The sequence below is a fragment of the Sminthopsis crassicaudata genome, chromosome 6 (genome assembly GCF_048593235.1).
Source record: "Sminthopsis crassicaudata isolate SCR6 chromosome 6, ASM4859323v1, whole genome shotgun sequence".
Taxonomy (NCBI): Eukaryota; Metazoa; Chordata; class Mammalia; order Dasyuromorphia; family Dasyuridae; genus Sminthopsis; species Sminthopsis crassicaudata.
The window spans coordinates 37244887-37261521 of NC_133622.1; the positions used below are offsets into that span (position 1 = coordinate 37244887).

At 32.7% G+C, this 16635-nt stretch overlaps 1 protein-coding gene across 2 annotated transcripts in view; it reads right to left on the reverse strand.

The window, feature by feature from the left end:
* The window catches only part of TEC (tec protein tyrosine kinase), a 110709-nt gene that overhangs the window by 30202 nt on the left and 63872 nt on the right, over positions 1-16635 (reverse strand). For both annotated transcript variants that reach the window (XM_074272568.1, XM_074272569.1), the window contains exons 4-6: positions 8075-8179; positions 3446-3527; positions 1468-1596 (exon numbers count right to left, since the gene is read on the reverse strand). In XM_074272568.1, the coding sequence (XP_074128669.1) occupies positions 1468-1596; positions 3446-3527; positions 8075-8179 (316 nt within the window). The remainder of the gene's footprint in view (positions 1-1467; positions 1597-3445; positions 3528-8074; positions 8180-16635) is intronic.

The window sequence follows — 16635 nt, forward strand, 5'->3', positions numbered from 1 at the left end:
CAGAAAATCCCCAAAGGACTGAGGTACAATGATTCCTAGTATTTTGGGATTACAATTAATTCATCTAATCCAACCTCCAAAGCAGTACAGAAATACCTTCTTCAGTGACCCTGACAGGTGCCTATTTAGCTTTGACTCAGATATCTACAGTAACAGGAGCTTACTTTTTCCTTGGGAAATCCAATTCATTGTTATATACCTCAAATTACTTGACTAAGCAGTGTGAGGAAGGATTATGAAGTCAGATGAGAAGATCAACATAATAAACTTTGGATATGTAATTGTATTAGCATCATTTAATACCTAAAATTGCTATAATCTCAAGGCATCCTATCATTTACAGAAGATCTTATTTAGGGCATACAGCTGAGAGATTGATTTAAGTTTTTCTTGGTCCTTAGTAAATAACAATATAGCACTTCTAACTTCTTCCTGTTATGGGAGCCACCTGCTAGTGGCTGCTGGGGATCTAATTCTGACCAACAGAATAGATCCCTTCATGTGAGAAGATGATGATACAAGGAGACAAAGGTAGTTATGTTTTCTGACCTCTCTCTTCCCTCAGGTCTTCAATTTATCTCATTCCCAATTCACAAACAACATCTGTGTCATTAAAGGCTGATTAGCAATTCCTCCAAGTAAAGATTCCCAGCAATGGGGGCTCTTGACCAGCCCCTTCACACTTAGGCGTGGTTCTTAACTTCTCCCTAAGCCTGAAGCTCTTTTAATTAAAGATAAATCCCATCCTTGCAAAAAACAACAACAACAACCCCACACCTTTAAACAGTGTGATGATGCATGGTGAGATAAAAATTGTTACTGCAGTTATCACAATGAAGCCTGATGTTTTTAGGTGAATATTGGACCAAGAGCAAAGATGCATAGAGCATGATATCCAAATTTAGATAAATGTGTGGTCAGTTTAAAGGCTTAATTACAAATCTGAAAAGCTGCTATTTTGTAGAAAATAAATTAAAGTTAAGGTGACAAAAAACATGATTTGTGATGATGAATCATCAGACAGAAATTGAGCCTAACTGCATATCAAGAGAGCTGATTCCTGTACACATGTATACATATGAAGTTATACAACATAAAGCCCCCCTGTGGCAGCTAGGTGGCTCAGTGGATACAGCACAAGCCCTGAAGTCAGGAGGACCTGAGTTCAAATCAGGACTCAAACACTTAACACTTCCTAGCTGTGACCCTGGGCAAGTCACTTAACCCCAATTGCTTCACCAAAAAAAAAAAAAGTAAAGTAAAGTCCCCCCCAACCCAATTTTTTCAATTCCTTAAAATAATAATCATTTTTCATCAGTTTAATATATTTTATTATAGCAGGCTTCTAGGAAGTAAGCGATTCAAACTGAGAATGACATATAATATTTTTCTGACTATCTGTATGGATCATACATATACACCTCTAAAAATACTAATAATTATATAAAAAAGAAAAATAGTACTCACTACTTTCAAAGAGATTGTATTTTTCACATCCAGGTGCTAACTTTTCCGTCTGTCTACAACATTGATAGCTTCCATCTGCCCAGAGTTTGGGATGGTATTTGACCATCAGGTTGTTGTTGTGCTTGATTTCTGTAATTAAAAGGAATACCCATTATTAACAGAAACAATGCATCCAAAAAATTGATAAATGATATTTTGAATTTTATTATTTTTCTCTTAATACAGTATTTACTATAAAAGTTTCATGATAAATAATTTAGGTGAGAGTGGTCCATATAATAAAGTTGCAAAGCTTCCTTTCTTTTCTTTTATTAACAAAGAAAGCTTTGTTAACATAACTGATGTTTCCTGGAAAACAGAAAAAAAAACATACTGTTCTATGGAAGGAATGAGAGGAGTTTAAGCAACTTAAGCTATCTCCAGTTTTAAACATCTCATGATAAACCAATCAGCACTACTGATTTATTGGATTCCCATAAATTGTATGGTTTTATGTTAGGAGATAAGGCAGTTTTCTACAGGATATCAGTTCCTGTTTGCAAGTGCAGTATAAGGAATATGATTGTCAGTATCTTTATTAAAACAATTATCCTAAAAGGGGAAGTGAAATAAGAACAAAAGAGAGATACAAAATGTTATGAGAAGTTTAAGGAGGGAAAGGTTATTTTCACTGTGAGTGTCAAAGAATAGCTTCATGGAGGAAAGACTACTTGAAGTAACCACTTTGAAAAAGTTAAAGAATTTTGACAAAAAGATATGGGAAGAGAAAAGGGAAATCCATTTCAGGTACAGCAGGACGAACAAATATACTGAATAAGGAGTTGTAAGGATCATACAATCATTAATAATAACAACAATACAATAATTAATAATGAGTTTATCACTCCTACTTCACATTTATATAGTATTTAAACATATGCAATGTATTTTATTCTCATTATACTATTTGGCCTCTATAATAACCTTGTGATATAGGTGCTATTTTAATTCCATATTATAAAAGAGGAAATGGGGGTGCAGAAAGATTAAGTGACTAGGATCATACATTAAGTGAGCGGCTGAGCCAGAATATAAAGCCAGATTTTCATGATACCAAGTTCCATTATGAGTGGGAGGGGATCGGGAATTTATATTTTATTAAAAAGACAATGAAGTAAAGAGGTGGCATAATAAAGCAGACCATTAAGAAGCTTTCCTGAACCACAGGGTGAATGATAGAATGGGAAGGAGACAGACTGGAAGGAGACTATTTAGGAAGCTATTAAAATAGGGAGTATGGAAAGGCAATGGGAAAAGAATAAGCCATATAGTGTCTACTATGTGGCAGGTACTGTGCTAAGTGCTTTTTATTCCACAGAATTAAAGAGACAGCAAAGGAGGGCAAGAAAACATGAAGATGGCAGGAAATCCACATATTCAGCAGACAAGAGGACTGATTAAAGATAGGAAAATTGGCTCACCTGGTTTCACCTAGACAAAGTTAAATATTCTATATCAGTCTGGTATCAATAGAAATACATACACATGGTCGTTGATGTCAGAAAATTAAATAATATCAAAATTATTGCTTGTCCTAAGTAATTAACAGCACTGTCATTCTCATAATCAGCAGGGTTGTGTTGTCATGATGTCAGAAAATCTAGCCTTCCTTTTCCAAATATAAATGTGAATGGCTGAATAGAAATATTAACAGTACATGTATACATATATTGTATTTAATTTATACTCTAACATATTTAACATGTATTGGTTGACCTGCCATCTGGGGGAGGGAGGGAAGGAGGGGAAAAATGAGAACAAAAGGTTTGGCAATTGCCAATGTTGTAAAATTACCCATGCAAATATCTGGTAAATGAAAACTATTAAAAAAAAAAAAAAAAGAAAGAAAGAAAGAAACATTAACAGTACTTTTATTTTAATTAAGACATGTCTTGTCCTTTGAATTTCTCATATATCTAATTTTATTGATATTTTTTACCTTCCTTTAAGCTTTTCACCCATCGATCTCTGCTTTGTGCACTGGGGGCAAAAATATAAAGTGTAGTTGAATCATGGACAACCTGAAAGGAAATGAAAGATGAGCCCAGTGAGAACTAGGTATAAACACTGATTTTTTTTTTTCTTAAGAGATTTATTAAAGCTTTTTTTAGATCCAAAGCACTTTCATCCCCTCCTTTTACAAACACAATTACCTCCTCCTTATCTCCTATAATGAAAAAATATTTTTAAAGGGTTCTTACAACAGATGGAAAAAAAAATTAAAATATAAAGGAAAGAAATGTATAAATCCCAGTAGCTCCTATCATCCTGATATCCTGAAAATGTCCTTGAATCCAAAGAGCTAATAGTCAGATTTGTTTGTTTGTTTGCTTGACATCCTTTTTCAATGTCTCACCATGAGGTGACTTTGGATTCTTGAAATCTATGCCAAAGGAGAGTAAATTCTGGTATGGCAGGTCTTAGCATCAGTTTTAAGTAAGGATCAGTGATAAAACTCTTTCTGCAAAAATCAGCTATAAAAAGTTCAGATGATCACCAGGCTAACTATAAAGTTATGAAATTCTTAGCAATGACAACTCTTTGAGACTGTCACAAGAGATAAATGAACTATAATACACACTAATAAAACCATGCATCCCTGAAACAGTGTGAAGTATTAAGATGAAACACCCCTCTATTAACACTTCCCCTATTACTCACAAATACCAATATATCCTAAATTATATCCTATAGTTTCCTATTAGAAGTGTATTAAAGGGCTTAAAAAATCTACATCATTCAATTAAAAGAGAAAAAGACATTAATGTGAGAGGAATATTTCAGCACAAGTCATCTGTTGACTCTTTTTCCTTTATTTCTCAATTTAGAGCCTGAGTTGGTTTTTGTGTTGTTTTTTTTAATACTAGCTCTGTATGAGTACATAAATTTTAAAAACTCAAATGAATTAATAAAATAATTTTCCATTGTTTATTTCAAACTTTTTCTCCTATCAATAAAACAAACTCCTTTTACTTTATATCTTTCTTCTGTGTGTCTATGGATCATAAGTATTCACTTATACCTGAATTTTTTGCTCATCCTAAGTAATTTACACACTACTTTAATTCTTATAATCAGTATTTATTATCTTATTAAGTAGATAGATCTATCCATGATTGAATACATTAATGATGTTTTTGCTTTGAGACACATCTATCTTGGTTCTTAAATTCTTTCCATATCTATATTTATGTTTGTTTTTTTTAACTTTTCTTTAAGCTCTTCACTCATTGCTCTCTGCTCAAATCCAATAACTGAAAATCTGGAATCCTATCAAAGAGAAAATAGGAGGTGATTCCTCCCTTTATAAGGTTTTACAATCAGAATGCTTTTTTCTTTTAAGATTTCTCACTGCATTTAAAATGACTGCATTTACAAAAACTCAATTTAAATAAATCTGTTCTGGTACAACAATTTTGCATAAAGCAATATACTTTTGTAGTCTATAAGCAAAAAACAACCATTTTCAATTGGATTATTTAGAAGCACACTGTTCTACTCCACCCTGTCTCTGCTATTTTAAGGACAAGATCAAGTGACAAAACCAAGTAAAAGGGTGGTTAAGTCCTCTACTACTTTTACTTTCAGGCTGTCATTCTACCTTAGACAGCTGTGAATGACCACAGTCGTCTCCCCTCACTGTGGTATCTTTACTATCGATAAACAAATATTTTTATAGTTTTTCCATTAATAAACCATGTGACAAATTGTTCCTTTCCCAGTAAGTTTGCATATGAACAGACATGATGTAATAACCCTGTGAATACCACCAAATTGTAACAATAGTTCACATTTACATAAAACTTTGAGATCTATAAAAAAAATTTTCCTAATGGGGCAGGTAATGGAAATTTTATTATCCATATTTTATACACTCAAAAAAAAAAGCAATCTCTTTCTTGTCAATAATCTCACAGTTGTAAGTTTTGAAGCCAGGATACAAGAAGAGTCCGAACTCCAGCCCTCTTTCCAGCCCCATAACAGTTTTGCCTCTTTGAAAGAAGTAAGGCCAGGCTAGGGATGCAGGCTGATTTGAGGGCTGGTGTGTGTCTCACAGTGCCCCAGTGAACTAGAGTTTGTATGCATCTGCCCTAGACTTCTTCCAATGCCACTTGAATATCAAAGAAGGAAGCAAGATATTAGAAAGGATGTGGTCCAAGCCTCAGTAGTACAGAACAGAAAACAAGGGGGAGGACCACTGTTATCAGAAACAGTACATACTTAGAGAAACCATCTTGATTATAAATGACAGCATCTTCTCCAAAGATGTCAGTTGTTATATGAGGTGATTATGTAGCTTCACCTCCAGAAAGTGAGGAACAGGGGAGAGGAGAATCAAAGAGATAGTACCATCACCATAAAAAACGAAAATGGGTGACAAAGAGTAGTGGAATTTGTCTGAAATATAATGTATGTGAAGAAACATAGCACAAAAAAAGAGATTTATTAACTTATTGATAAGAAATGGGGAACCAATGAAGATTTTTAAATATAGGAGTGACATAATCAGGATTAAACTTTATGAAGATTATTTGAACAGTGGTATTAAGGATGGACTGGAAAAGCTTCCAATTAGGAAGCTATTAGAGCAATCCAAGTCAATGATGTCACACTCAATTAGAAATGTAGTTGACTTAGAAACTACAAATTAACACAATATGCTGTACTGTACTTGTATTTATTCTGTTAAACATTTTCCAATTTCATTTTAATCTGTTTCAGCCCTCACTTTGCTGATTATTTGCACTCTGATCCAGGAATGTCCTCCAATGTAAAATATGAAGGCTTCAACAAAGGTAATTTTGGTAGAAATTCAGAGGAGGAAAGAGAATTGAAAGGAAATGTTGACTCATTTGAGAAGTGGAATAAGGAGAAAGAAGACTCAGATAATTGTATTAAGAGACCAGGTGACGGGAAGGACGGTGGTAGAAATAGAGAGTAGAAATAAGAGAGAAACTTAACAATTTTCAATTTATTAGTAACATAAGTTATAATATAAAATCATGTAACATTTGTACTCACAAATTCATAAAATTAATTTTAACAGAAATACAAGAAGTCAAAAAATAAGTAGAAGACTTCAAATTTGGCAATTCAAGAAAAAAGATTAAAAGTAAAGAAATCACAGATCGGATCTGCTTGTTTAATATTTTATATATGGGAGAAGCAGGAAATACTTATACACATACAAATATACATAAAATAATATTAATGAGTTTATTTTAAAACTTAACAAGTATGTGATAGACAACTAAATTATATAACATCCTTCATGAAAGTGGAAGTAAAAATATTACATAAAATGTTAGCTAACAGAATACAACACACTAAAAATTATTCTTTGTGACTAAATAGTATGCAAGACTGGTTCAATAGTAGAAAAATTATGAATAATCTAATATGTAAACAAAAAGTACTCAAAAAAAAAAACACCCTCATTACTATAACAATGGAAGCAGGAAAGGCCTTTGATAAAAGGGCAGAGTCTGTCTTTGTACCCCATTTACCTCGTCTCTATTGCGATGCTTGGTATAGAGCAGATGATTAATAAACACTTCTTAAATGAATTCATATTTTTTTTAGATAACTATAAACTACAATGTCTGAAATAAAGCAACACCTTTATGATTAGTGGACCTTAACTATGCTTAGGTAAGTTGGGACAATTTAATAAAAAGGACATAATTCTCTCACAATTAATGTACATATTTAATGCAGCATGACATTGGGGATCTCTGGTCTTGGAATAAGGAAGATTGAGATCCAAGTTCTGCTTCTGACCACTAAATAGCTGCACATACATGGATCAATCTCTCTAAGATTCCATTTTCTCTTCTATAAAACCAGGATAATAAAACCACTATAATCTGCGTCACAGAAGGTAGATGCAAAATTATTTGCATCCTTTAATGTGCTATTAAATGTCAGCAATTATTTCAAAGATCTGTAATACTAAATAACACTGAACATTTATTCAGTGATAGTTTATTATGATAAGCATCTTCATCAGAATGGCTTAGAATTGCCTCAGAATCTGGAAGAAAAACTAGGTTAGAATGTTATTGGTGAGAGAAAGAACAGGATGCAAAAAAGGCTCTATCCTTGATTTACCTGATTAGCCCCCTAATCTGCAAGAAAAGTCATATAATTTCCATTTAGTGGAGCCAAATTATTTCCCCATATTTGATACTTTCTCAGGACACTGGATGTCAAGGATAGGCTAAAAACTAAAAACTTAAAACTAGAAACAGTAACTTCCTTAACAAAGAGGAGCAAATTCTGAGTTTGAGAGGAATTAAAGATATAGACATCTAAAACAGAAAACTCATTGTTTCTTAAAAATCAGAAGGAATGTTTCACATAGGAACATTGAAAATTTTCAGCACACAAGCAAATACTATGAATCTCTAGGGGGAAATTTGTTGATTACAAACATCCAGGAAAGTAGCAAACACATTTAAAATCAATAGATGAAGAAATTCCAAAATACTGGATGATGAAACTATAATAAGTAGTCAACTTGATTCAAAACCTTGCAGTACACAAAAGCAAAAATACCCACACTCACCTGAAATGGATATTTATTCTGACAAGGAATCACACCATCATCAATCTTCACTATTTCCACACATTTGATTTTTGAAATGTCAACAAATCCCTTTCTATATTTTTTCTGTTAAAAGAGAAAATGATGTATTAAGAATTATAGCATATAAAAAAACTTTTTTAAAAATAGCATTTATTTGTGAATTCTTTCCATATAATTCCACAACCCTTTAATAGTTATAGTGCTCAATAAATGCTAAAATAGTGCCCATTTCTCCATAAAGATTAATCCATTTAATATAGCTTAGATACTGAAAGAAAACTTGTTTCACTTAGGCCCTAAAGTCAGAAAAAAAATCAGTGTCCTTTACTCTCCCATTTGTTTCCAATTAAACCCCTAAGAAGAAAAAACTTAAAGATGAAAGAACAACAATTAAAACTCACATTCATTACCACTTTAAATAAGCCCCACAATGCCATAAGGCAAGTAGATAGAACAAATATGATCCCACTTATACAAATGAGAAAACTGAAACTCAGAGTTCAAAGGGCTATTCAACTTTTAAATGTCAATACTGAAACATGTTTTCTTGCCTCGTGGGTTCAATGTAAAGGGACTTCACTACCTGATACTGAATAATCATTAACAAATCAAGCAAAAGCTCCTATAAGGCCATATGCTGCAATATTTTACAGCCAGCATATTTTCCCTGTTCTATAGGTCTCCCCATTAAACATAATACAAAAGGCATTGAGAAGTGAGGTGAAACATTAGGGTAAATATAGGAGAACTTTCTTCTCCTTCCCCCCTAATATAACTTGCTTCAGATATAATCCTTGTAAAGAAATAAGTCATAGCATCCTAGAAGTGTCAGGGACCACTCAGAATATCAAATGGAAGCTCAGAAAATTTCCATCACTTGCTCAGAGGTGAGTTAGCACAGTCAGACCTCCCTGACTCCCAATATAAAGTTCCAACCCCACCGACTGAGCTGTTTCTACAGTTTTGTCTTCCTTTCCTTCCGGAAACAGCACAACAGGAAAACAATAACAACAGATCCGTCCCTCTTGGTCATCTATACTAATTCAGGCCAAAAAAATATGGCCAAGGGACCTTAGTGAGCCATTTTAAAAGGTGATTTCAAGCAATAGTTTCAACTTCCTGCCCACCAACATCTACTTTCAAAAAGTCAAATGAACTAGTTTAAAGTTTCATTTCCTCTGTTTCTTTGCCTTAGCTTGCTCTCTGGAGAAATGTACCATAAAGATAAAGGAAAGACCCAAAAAGAGCAGGATGAGGGAAAAGGTAAGAGGTGAGTTGGAACTGAATAATCAGCAATCAAGAATTTAAACCCTCAAAGAAGGATGGGGGAAACATGATAATTATGTTGATTATGTTATACCCAGTTCCAGATGGAACCTTAAATTCACAATCTTGAGACCTTAAGATTATTATAATTGATAACTTATAAGGAAAAAACTAATTCCAGAAGGTTAAATGTCCTCCCTGTCTAGGCTCCAGAACATAGCTAGCAACACAGTGCTATCCCCAAAGGCAATGAATGACTGGATAGGCTTTTTATAGATATTGTTAAAAGGAAAAAAAAGTGCCTTTTTCTGAATACTGTAGAAAACCCACATTGTTTTCAGAGTAAGAGTACATTTGCCACTTCAAAAAGCAAACTCAGGGTGGTATAACCAAAGTACCCTATTTATAAATAGCTTGCTTGATCTGCTCTATGTAGATACATCCTAAAGGAAATAAAAGGACCAGTCATAGTAGGTACATGAAAGGCAGTTAAACCCAGGATTCCCACGCTTGACAAGAGTATACATAGCCTAGTAACAATGAGGAACAAGTTTAATAAATAGTAACATCAACATACCCTGAAAAGAAACACCACAACTCTTTTGAATGGGAATTAACACTCCTAAACCTTAAAACCACAGCACTAATATTTGTAATCATTTTTAATAGTTGGTATTAATCTGAAAATGTCTATACTTCTCAAATAATGTAATAGTTATTAAGAAACCCCAAGACCACATAAATGATCCCCCTAATTTTCCTTTCTATACTTCAACCTATTCTTAGATTATTTAAATATAAAATCATAAAATTTCAGTGTTGAAAAGAACCTGAAGTCAACAAACTTTAATATCCCCAACAAAAGGTCATTCAGGCTTTCCTCAAAGATCTAAAATGAGGGAAAACCACTCTCTTCCCCCAAGACAGGGCATTTCACTTTTAGTTAGTTCTAGTTGCCAGGAAGCTTTTCTTTCTCTCACACCTAAACCTGCCTCTTTGTGACTTCTACCCTCTGCTCCCAGGTCTTCTTGACTGCAGGATCAGCGTTCTATCCAGTAGGCAACCTGGCTGCCTTATCAAGAGCTCAGCACAATATTCTAATCCCATCTCACCAGCAGAGTATTTAACAAAACTAGCACCACCTCTTTCCATATATTATTCTTCTCTTAACAGATTAAGATGGAATTAGTTAGAATGTTCCCAAGTCCCCACTTGTTTCTTTTTCTTTCTTTTTTTTTTTTTTTTAGGTTAAACATACATAATTTTTTAAACATATTTCCCTATTTGTCATGATGCACAAGAAAAATCAAATCAAAGGAAAAAAAAAAACATGAGAAAGAAAAAAAAAAAAGGAAATGAATAACTACAATAACAAAAAAGGTGAAAATACTATGCTTTGATCTACATACAGTCCTCCATCGTTCTCTCTCTCTCTCTCTGGATGTGGATGGCACTTCCCTTGTTCTTCCAAAGGGAGTGAGTCAATTCCCTCTAGTACATCTAAGTGCTTCTGTATAAAGTGCCCCATATGCCTGTGGAGGCTGATTCCTCCTCTCCTCCCCATTCCATCTATCTTAGATTTTAGGTACTCCCTACTACCTTGCCATCTTGCTACATCCCATATCACATAGTTCTTTCTGCCATCAGGGGAGCGAGGGGCTTTCCTGGTCCAAAGACCCTAATTCTCAGAGAAGGGCTTTATTGCCTCTGTCTGTCTGTCCATCAGTCTTACAAGAACCTGGCTGATAGTAATGGAAACAGCTAAATGTGATTACGCCTTCAAGCCAATATTTGCTAAATTCTGGTTTTAAGTGAAATTATTTTCTGGAGGATTGAATTTGCTTTTGTGGTTGCTGCATTATGCTGTTGATTCACACTGTCAGCGCACAAGCGTTTCTAAGTGCTTAGCTTGTGCCAGGCTCTACACTAAGCACTGAGAACAAAAATATATGTAGAAAGAGAGATGATGTCTGCTCATGAGGAGCTTGCATTTTAATGGGATGAGATAAAGTATAAAGGCAAGTTAAAAAGAGGATTGAGTATGGGGAAATAAATTGAGAGAGCATGACAGGGAAAATCCAGAGTACAGCTGACAGATGAATGAGACATAATGAACCTGGGTACCCTCTTTAAATGTAAGTCTTAGGAAGTGCTATCAGAGGGAGAGCCTGCAGGGGCAGAAGGTGCTTCTAATCTGTGAATCCAAGAGCTGGAATAAGCCTCAAGAGAAAATCAAGGCACAGTATTAAAAAAAAAAAAAAAGTTTAGAGAGTAAACCAGACATGTATGAGAACTTGTTGCCAACTAATCATCTTCTCTGGAATCTAATCTTCTTTCTTCTTCGGTTTTTTTTTTTTTTTTTTTTTTTTTTTTTTAGTTTTTCTATTAGAATTACACATATTTAATCTATTGCTTGATGTCTTCGGGAGTAGGGAAGGAGGAAGAGGAAAAAAATTTTGGAACACAAAGTTTTGCAAACAAAAGTGAATGTTGAAAAGTATCTTTGCATGTCTTTGGAAAAATAAAATACTATCAAAACAAAATAAATGATGAAATAATTTTTTTTTTTGGTTTCTTTATACTGTATCTCAAATTTGGTAGACACAGGCCAGTCCTGATCATAAATAGTAAAGTCAAACTTTTCAGATTCTAAAGGCCAAATTTTAATGCTGATAGCATTCATAGACAATAAACTACAACAAATAATTCTTTGGATGAAGGAAACCTAATTAGCATTAAGAATGTACATAAAATGTCAGCTATATGTATAAAATTTCTCCTCTGAATTTAGGTCCATTCTTTACAAACTAGAGTTTGCTAATTAAAAGAGACATCACAGAATGAATTCTTATTATCAAATCTGGTACAATTTGATCTCACGGCATCACTACACGATATAGATTCAAAGTCAAAAGAAACCTTGGAGATCATCTAGTTTAATCTCTTTCTTTTTTTCTAAGTGAATAAATAAAGGCCTAGAGAGGTTAAATTTTTTTTGCCCAGACACTGAAAATATATGTCTGAGACCAAAATTGAACTCTGCTCATTGATATCAATTTACCGTTTTAAAACACTCATGTATAAGGATGCATGCGAAGGAAATTTCCATATGCAGACTTTGTCTAAAGTTAACACTTAATTTTAGTTTAATCAGAAGCGAAAACCATTCTTTCTTGGAAACCTCCAAAATGTACTGTCTCTTTCCTTGAGTGATATTTACTGCAAATAGTTGGGATGTCTGTTCTTCCTACCGACATAAAAAACACCAGCTTTAAAAAAAAAAAAAAAAAAAAAAAAAAAAAAAAAAAAAAGTCTCTCTTGCCCTTGGTAACCTTGCTCTGAATTGCAGATTGTGCCTTCATATCATTCTGCACATCTTTTCCCAAGAAAATTCACAACAATCTGTACACTTGCTTCTTTGTTGTACAATTCAAGGAGCAGCCCTATTCAGAATCGGGTCAAATTCTGTGCTTAGATCACTTTGTTTGGAAAAAGCTACACTAATGAACTTAATACATTTTGTTACTTGAATTTCTGCAATCATAAAGGAACTAAAAGGGTTCTTTTCAACAGGGATGCATTTATTCAATGCAGGTCATAGAGGGAGTAAAAACAATATGGGTCAGTCATTGACTTGAAAATCTACTCTACATGAAGTACATTAAACACTTTCATAAAATATAGTAGGCAAAAACATCTATTTTCAAGTCCTTGAGAACTGCTTCCTACATGAATCATCTCACCTTTGTAAAATAATGATAATATTTCCCTACTAGACAATTCCCAATTTCTATTTCTTTTAAATATATCCATGTATTAGGATAGATGTTTGCTTTTCAGACCTAAAATGCAACTCAACAAGAATATAAAAGGCACTGTGATATATGTATGGATAAGATACAAAACAAGAAAAAAAAAAAAAAAACTTTGCCCTCAAAGTATCCACAATTTAGCAGGAGACACAGATATACAGAGATATCTATAATATAAATTATGAGATGGAGTACATGAGATATTTCAGGGTGAATCAATCAATAAGTATTTAGTTAAGTGCTTGATATGTGCCAGCTACTGAAGAGATCATTTTGCTTGAGGAAGTTTATGTCACCTCTTATTAACAGTTCTAATACCTTACACACATCAAGATGTTTACCATCTACCTGGGATATTGTGGAAAGACAAACCAACAACTAATTAATGAGTAGAAAAAAGGGTGCTGGAAGAAAGAAATAGAGAAGAAAGGAAAGGAAAGATGAAAGTATATCTAAAAGCAGCATGAAGTTAAATTATAAGGAAGTTGCCCCTTGTAGGAAGGAAGACAATGTGGTCAAACAGCTAGAAGAGTACTCTGTAAGACATATCTCAGTTCCCCAAGAGGAACTTGCCATATTACTTCAAAGCAAACACCTAATCTTGTAGGTTCTTTCTGTTCTCTGGTTTTTTCATTTGTAAATAATTAAAAGAAGAAGAAAAAATCAGGATCATGTAGAGCTCAATTTTAATGATATGTAGGGTATATAAGAATTAATACCATGGTGGATTAAAAACTCTGCATAACAACTCCATCTCTTATAAGGAACAAATAAGATAATATTTGCAAAGACTTTAACCTGATACCAAGCACAGAGGAGACATTTAGTAAATGCTTGCTCCCTTCTGTTCCCCTTTCCATTACAGCATAGCTGATAGGAAACATCAGAAGACCTTCATTTATAAGCCCATGAATAGTGGTTAGACCAGAGCTAAGTTCCATGTACCAAAAGTCCAAATTACCTTTTATTCAGTGATTCAAGATAAAAAGCTTTTTTTTTTTTAAAGAAAATTTACTTATTTAAAACTAAAATACAAAATAGAAAAAGGGGAAAAAATTGCCACATCCACAGCAAAACATACTTATGTTAGACATAACACAACACTGATTTCTCTTAAAATCACAGGAATAAATGAATTTTTATTTACTATAACAAATAATAGTTACCAGAAACCAAGAGCCAACATTATGTATAATGTAAAAATGCTAGAGATCTTTCCAGTAAGATTTTATCTAAAATAAGGATGGTCATTAGCAATGATAATACTTTATATACTTCTTTAAATGCTACTAAAACTATAAAATAAGAAAAGAAAATACAGATAATAAGCACAAGCAAAAAAGAAACCCAATGATCACTTTTGCAGATGATATGATTATTTAGAAAACCTTAGCGAATCAATTAAAAAATTTAAGTGGAACAATTAATAACTTCAAGAAAGTAAGAGGATATATACTCATCCATTTTTGTGCATGTTACCAACAAAATCAGCAGAAAAAGAGAAATTTCATTTAAAATAACTCCAGAATATATAAAATATTGGATATTTACCTATTAAGATATAGATGAAAGTAATATGACTATAATCATAAAATGTTCTTCATAGAAACAAATATAGATTAAAAACAATTGAAAAATAATAATTGTTTATGGCTTGGTAGTGGCAATGAGATAAAAATGACATTACTACCTAAATGATTTTAATTATTAAGTTCCATATAAAACTACCTAAGAACTAGAGGGGAAAAACTAATATCTAGAAAAACAAAATTTTAACAATCTCAAAGAAGATAATGAAAAAAGTTGAGTAAATAGGCCTAGCAACATTCAATCTCAAATATATTATACAGTAACAATCATTCAAACTATGTGGTTCTGATTAAAAAATTCAAAAAGTTGATTATTAGAATAGATTAGAGATGCAAGGTCCATAAGGACATGAACATAGTAACATAATCTTCAAAAAAACCAAAGACACTGTCATATACAAGGATAAAGCCAAAAAAAAAGATAGAAAAATTACAAAGCAGTCTTAAGATGAAACTAACATCTCACAGTATATCCCACAACGGGACTTGATTTTAAAAGCCACATCATAAATTAATTAAAGGAGCAGGGAAGTATATACTTTTCACTTACCATGGATAATGGAAGGGATAAAGAAGAATACGGGAGATAAAATGGACATTCTGATTCCAATAAATTAAAAAGCCTTTGCAAAACCAAAATCAATACAGCTAAAATTCTAAAGGAAACAGTTTAGGGGGCAAAATTTTGCAGCAGTGTTCTCATATATAAGATACAGAGAGAGCTAACTTGAATATATAATAGCAGGAACTATTTCCCAGTAGATAAATGGTCAAAGGATATTAACAGGCAATTCTAACAATGGGACTAAAAAAAAAAAAAAAATTAAAGAAAGTAGGATCATTGCAGCATTTTTTAAAGAATAAAATCCAAATCTGATTTTTTAAAAGCAGTATAAAAATGCCATTGCTATCATGATTAGGAATAGGTCTAACGATAATATAAGCCAAAGTGTAATAAAAAAAAAAAAAGGTACAAAGTGCAAAAATAATAATAATAATAATAAAATCCACATCAGCAAACAGAATGAGGCAAAAAGGGAAAGCTTTAAACTAACATTTAATCATAATATTCTTTGAAAAATTCAAAGTATACGTAATACAGATTTGTAGCATAATGTACAATCCTTTTTCTGTACTTTGTATACATGGCAATGCTTATGTTTGATGAAATGTGTCAAGTACACAACAAAAATGTTTAAAATTTTAAATATTTTTTAAAAAGCAAGAAAATGTTTATGTTTTGTAGAGTCTGTCAAGATTTATAACAAAAATAAAATGAATAAATAAAACAAAGCAGCACCAGAAAAACAGAGCACATACCAATATTAACCATATGGGAATGAAAGGAAAAATAATTGTGATAGAGATTTAGAGGAAGTAAGGAAAAAAGCTGATATTTTATCCCTGAAATGCATTTAAATAAAAATAATTTTAAAGTAAGTATAATCCACTGTACTTTCATATTATAATTCTAATACATTTATATATTATTTAAAGATATAAGTATAAATATGGTTGTCACACTCCAAAGCACCATCAAACAGTCCAGAGGACCAGCATTCATATATCCACCAAATCTAAGTCTTAATATGCTTCCAATATACTTAATATTAATATACTCAATATTAATATTAATATTTTTAATTTGTGATTTTTCCTCTCTTCCATTTCTATCCAATTTGGTCAGCTTCGAGTATTATTCCCAAATAAACCAGTAAGAAAAGGAAAAAAACCAGTATCATCCTACCTCCTCCCAATAATAGAAGGAGAGGCTACCTGAGTCTTGGGACTCTTCTGAAATGCTACTGTTTGGAAATCACCCGACTCTGACATACCACCATCTTCTGGTTCCTTCTTAGCTACTATTCCAGAT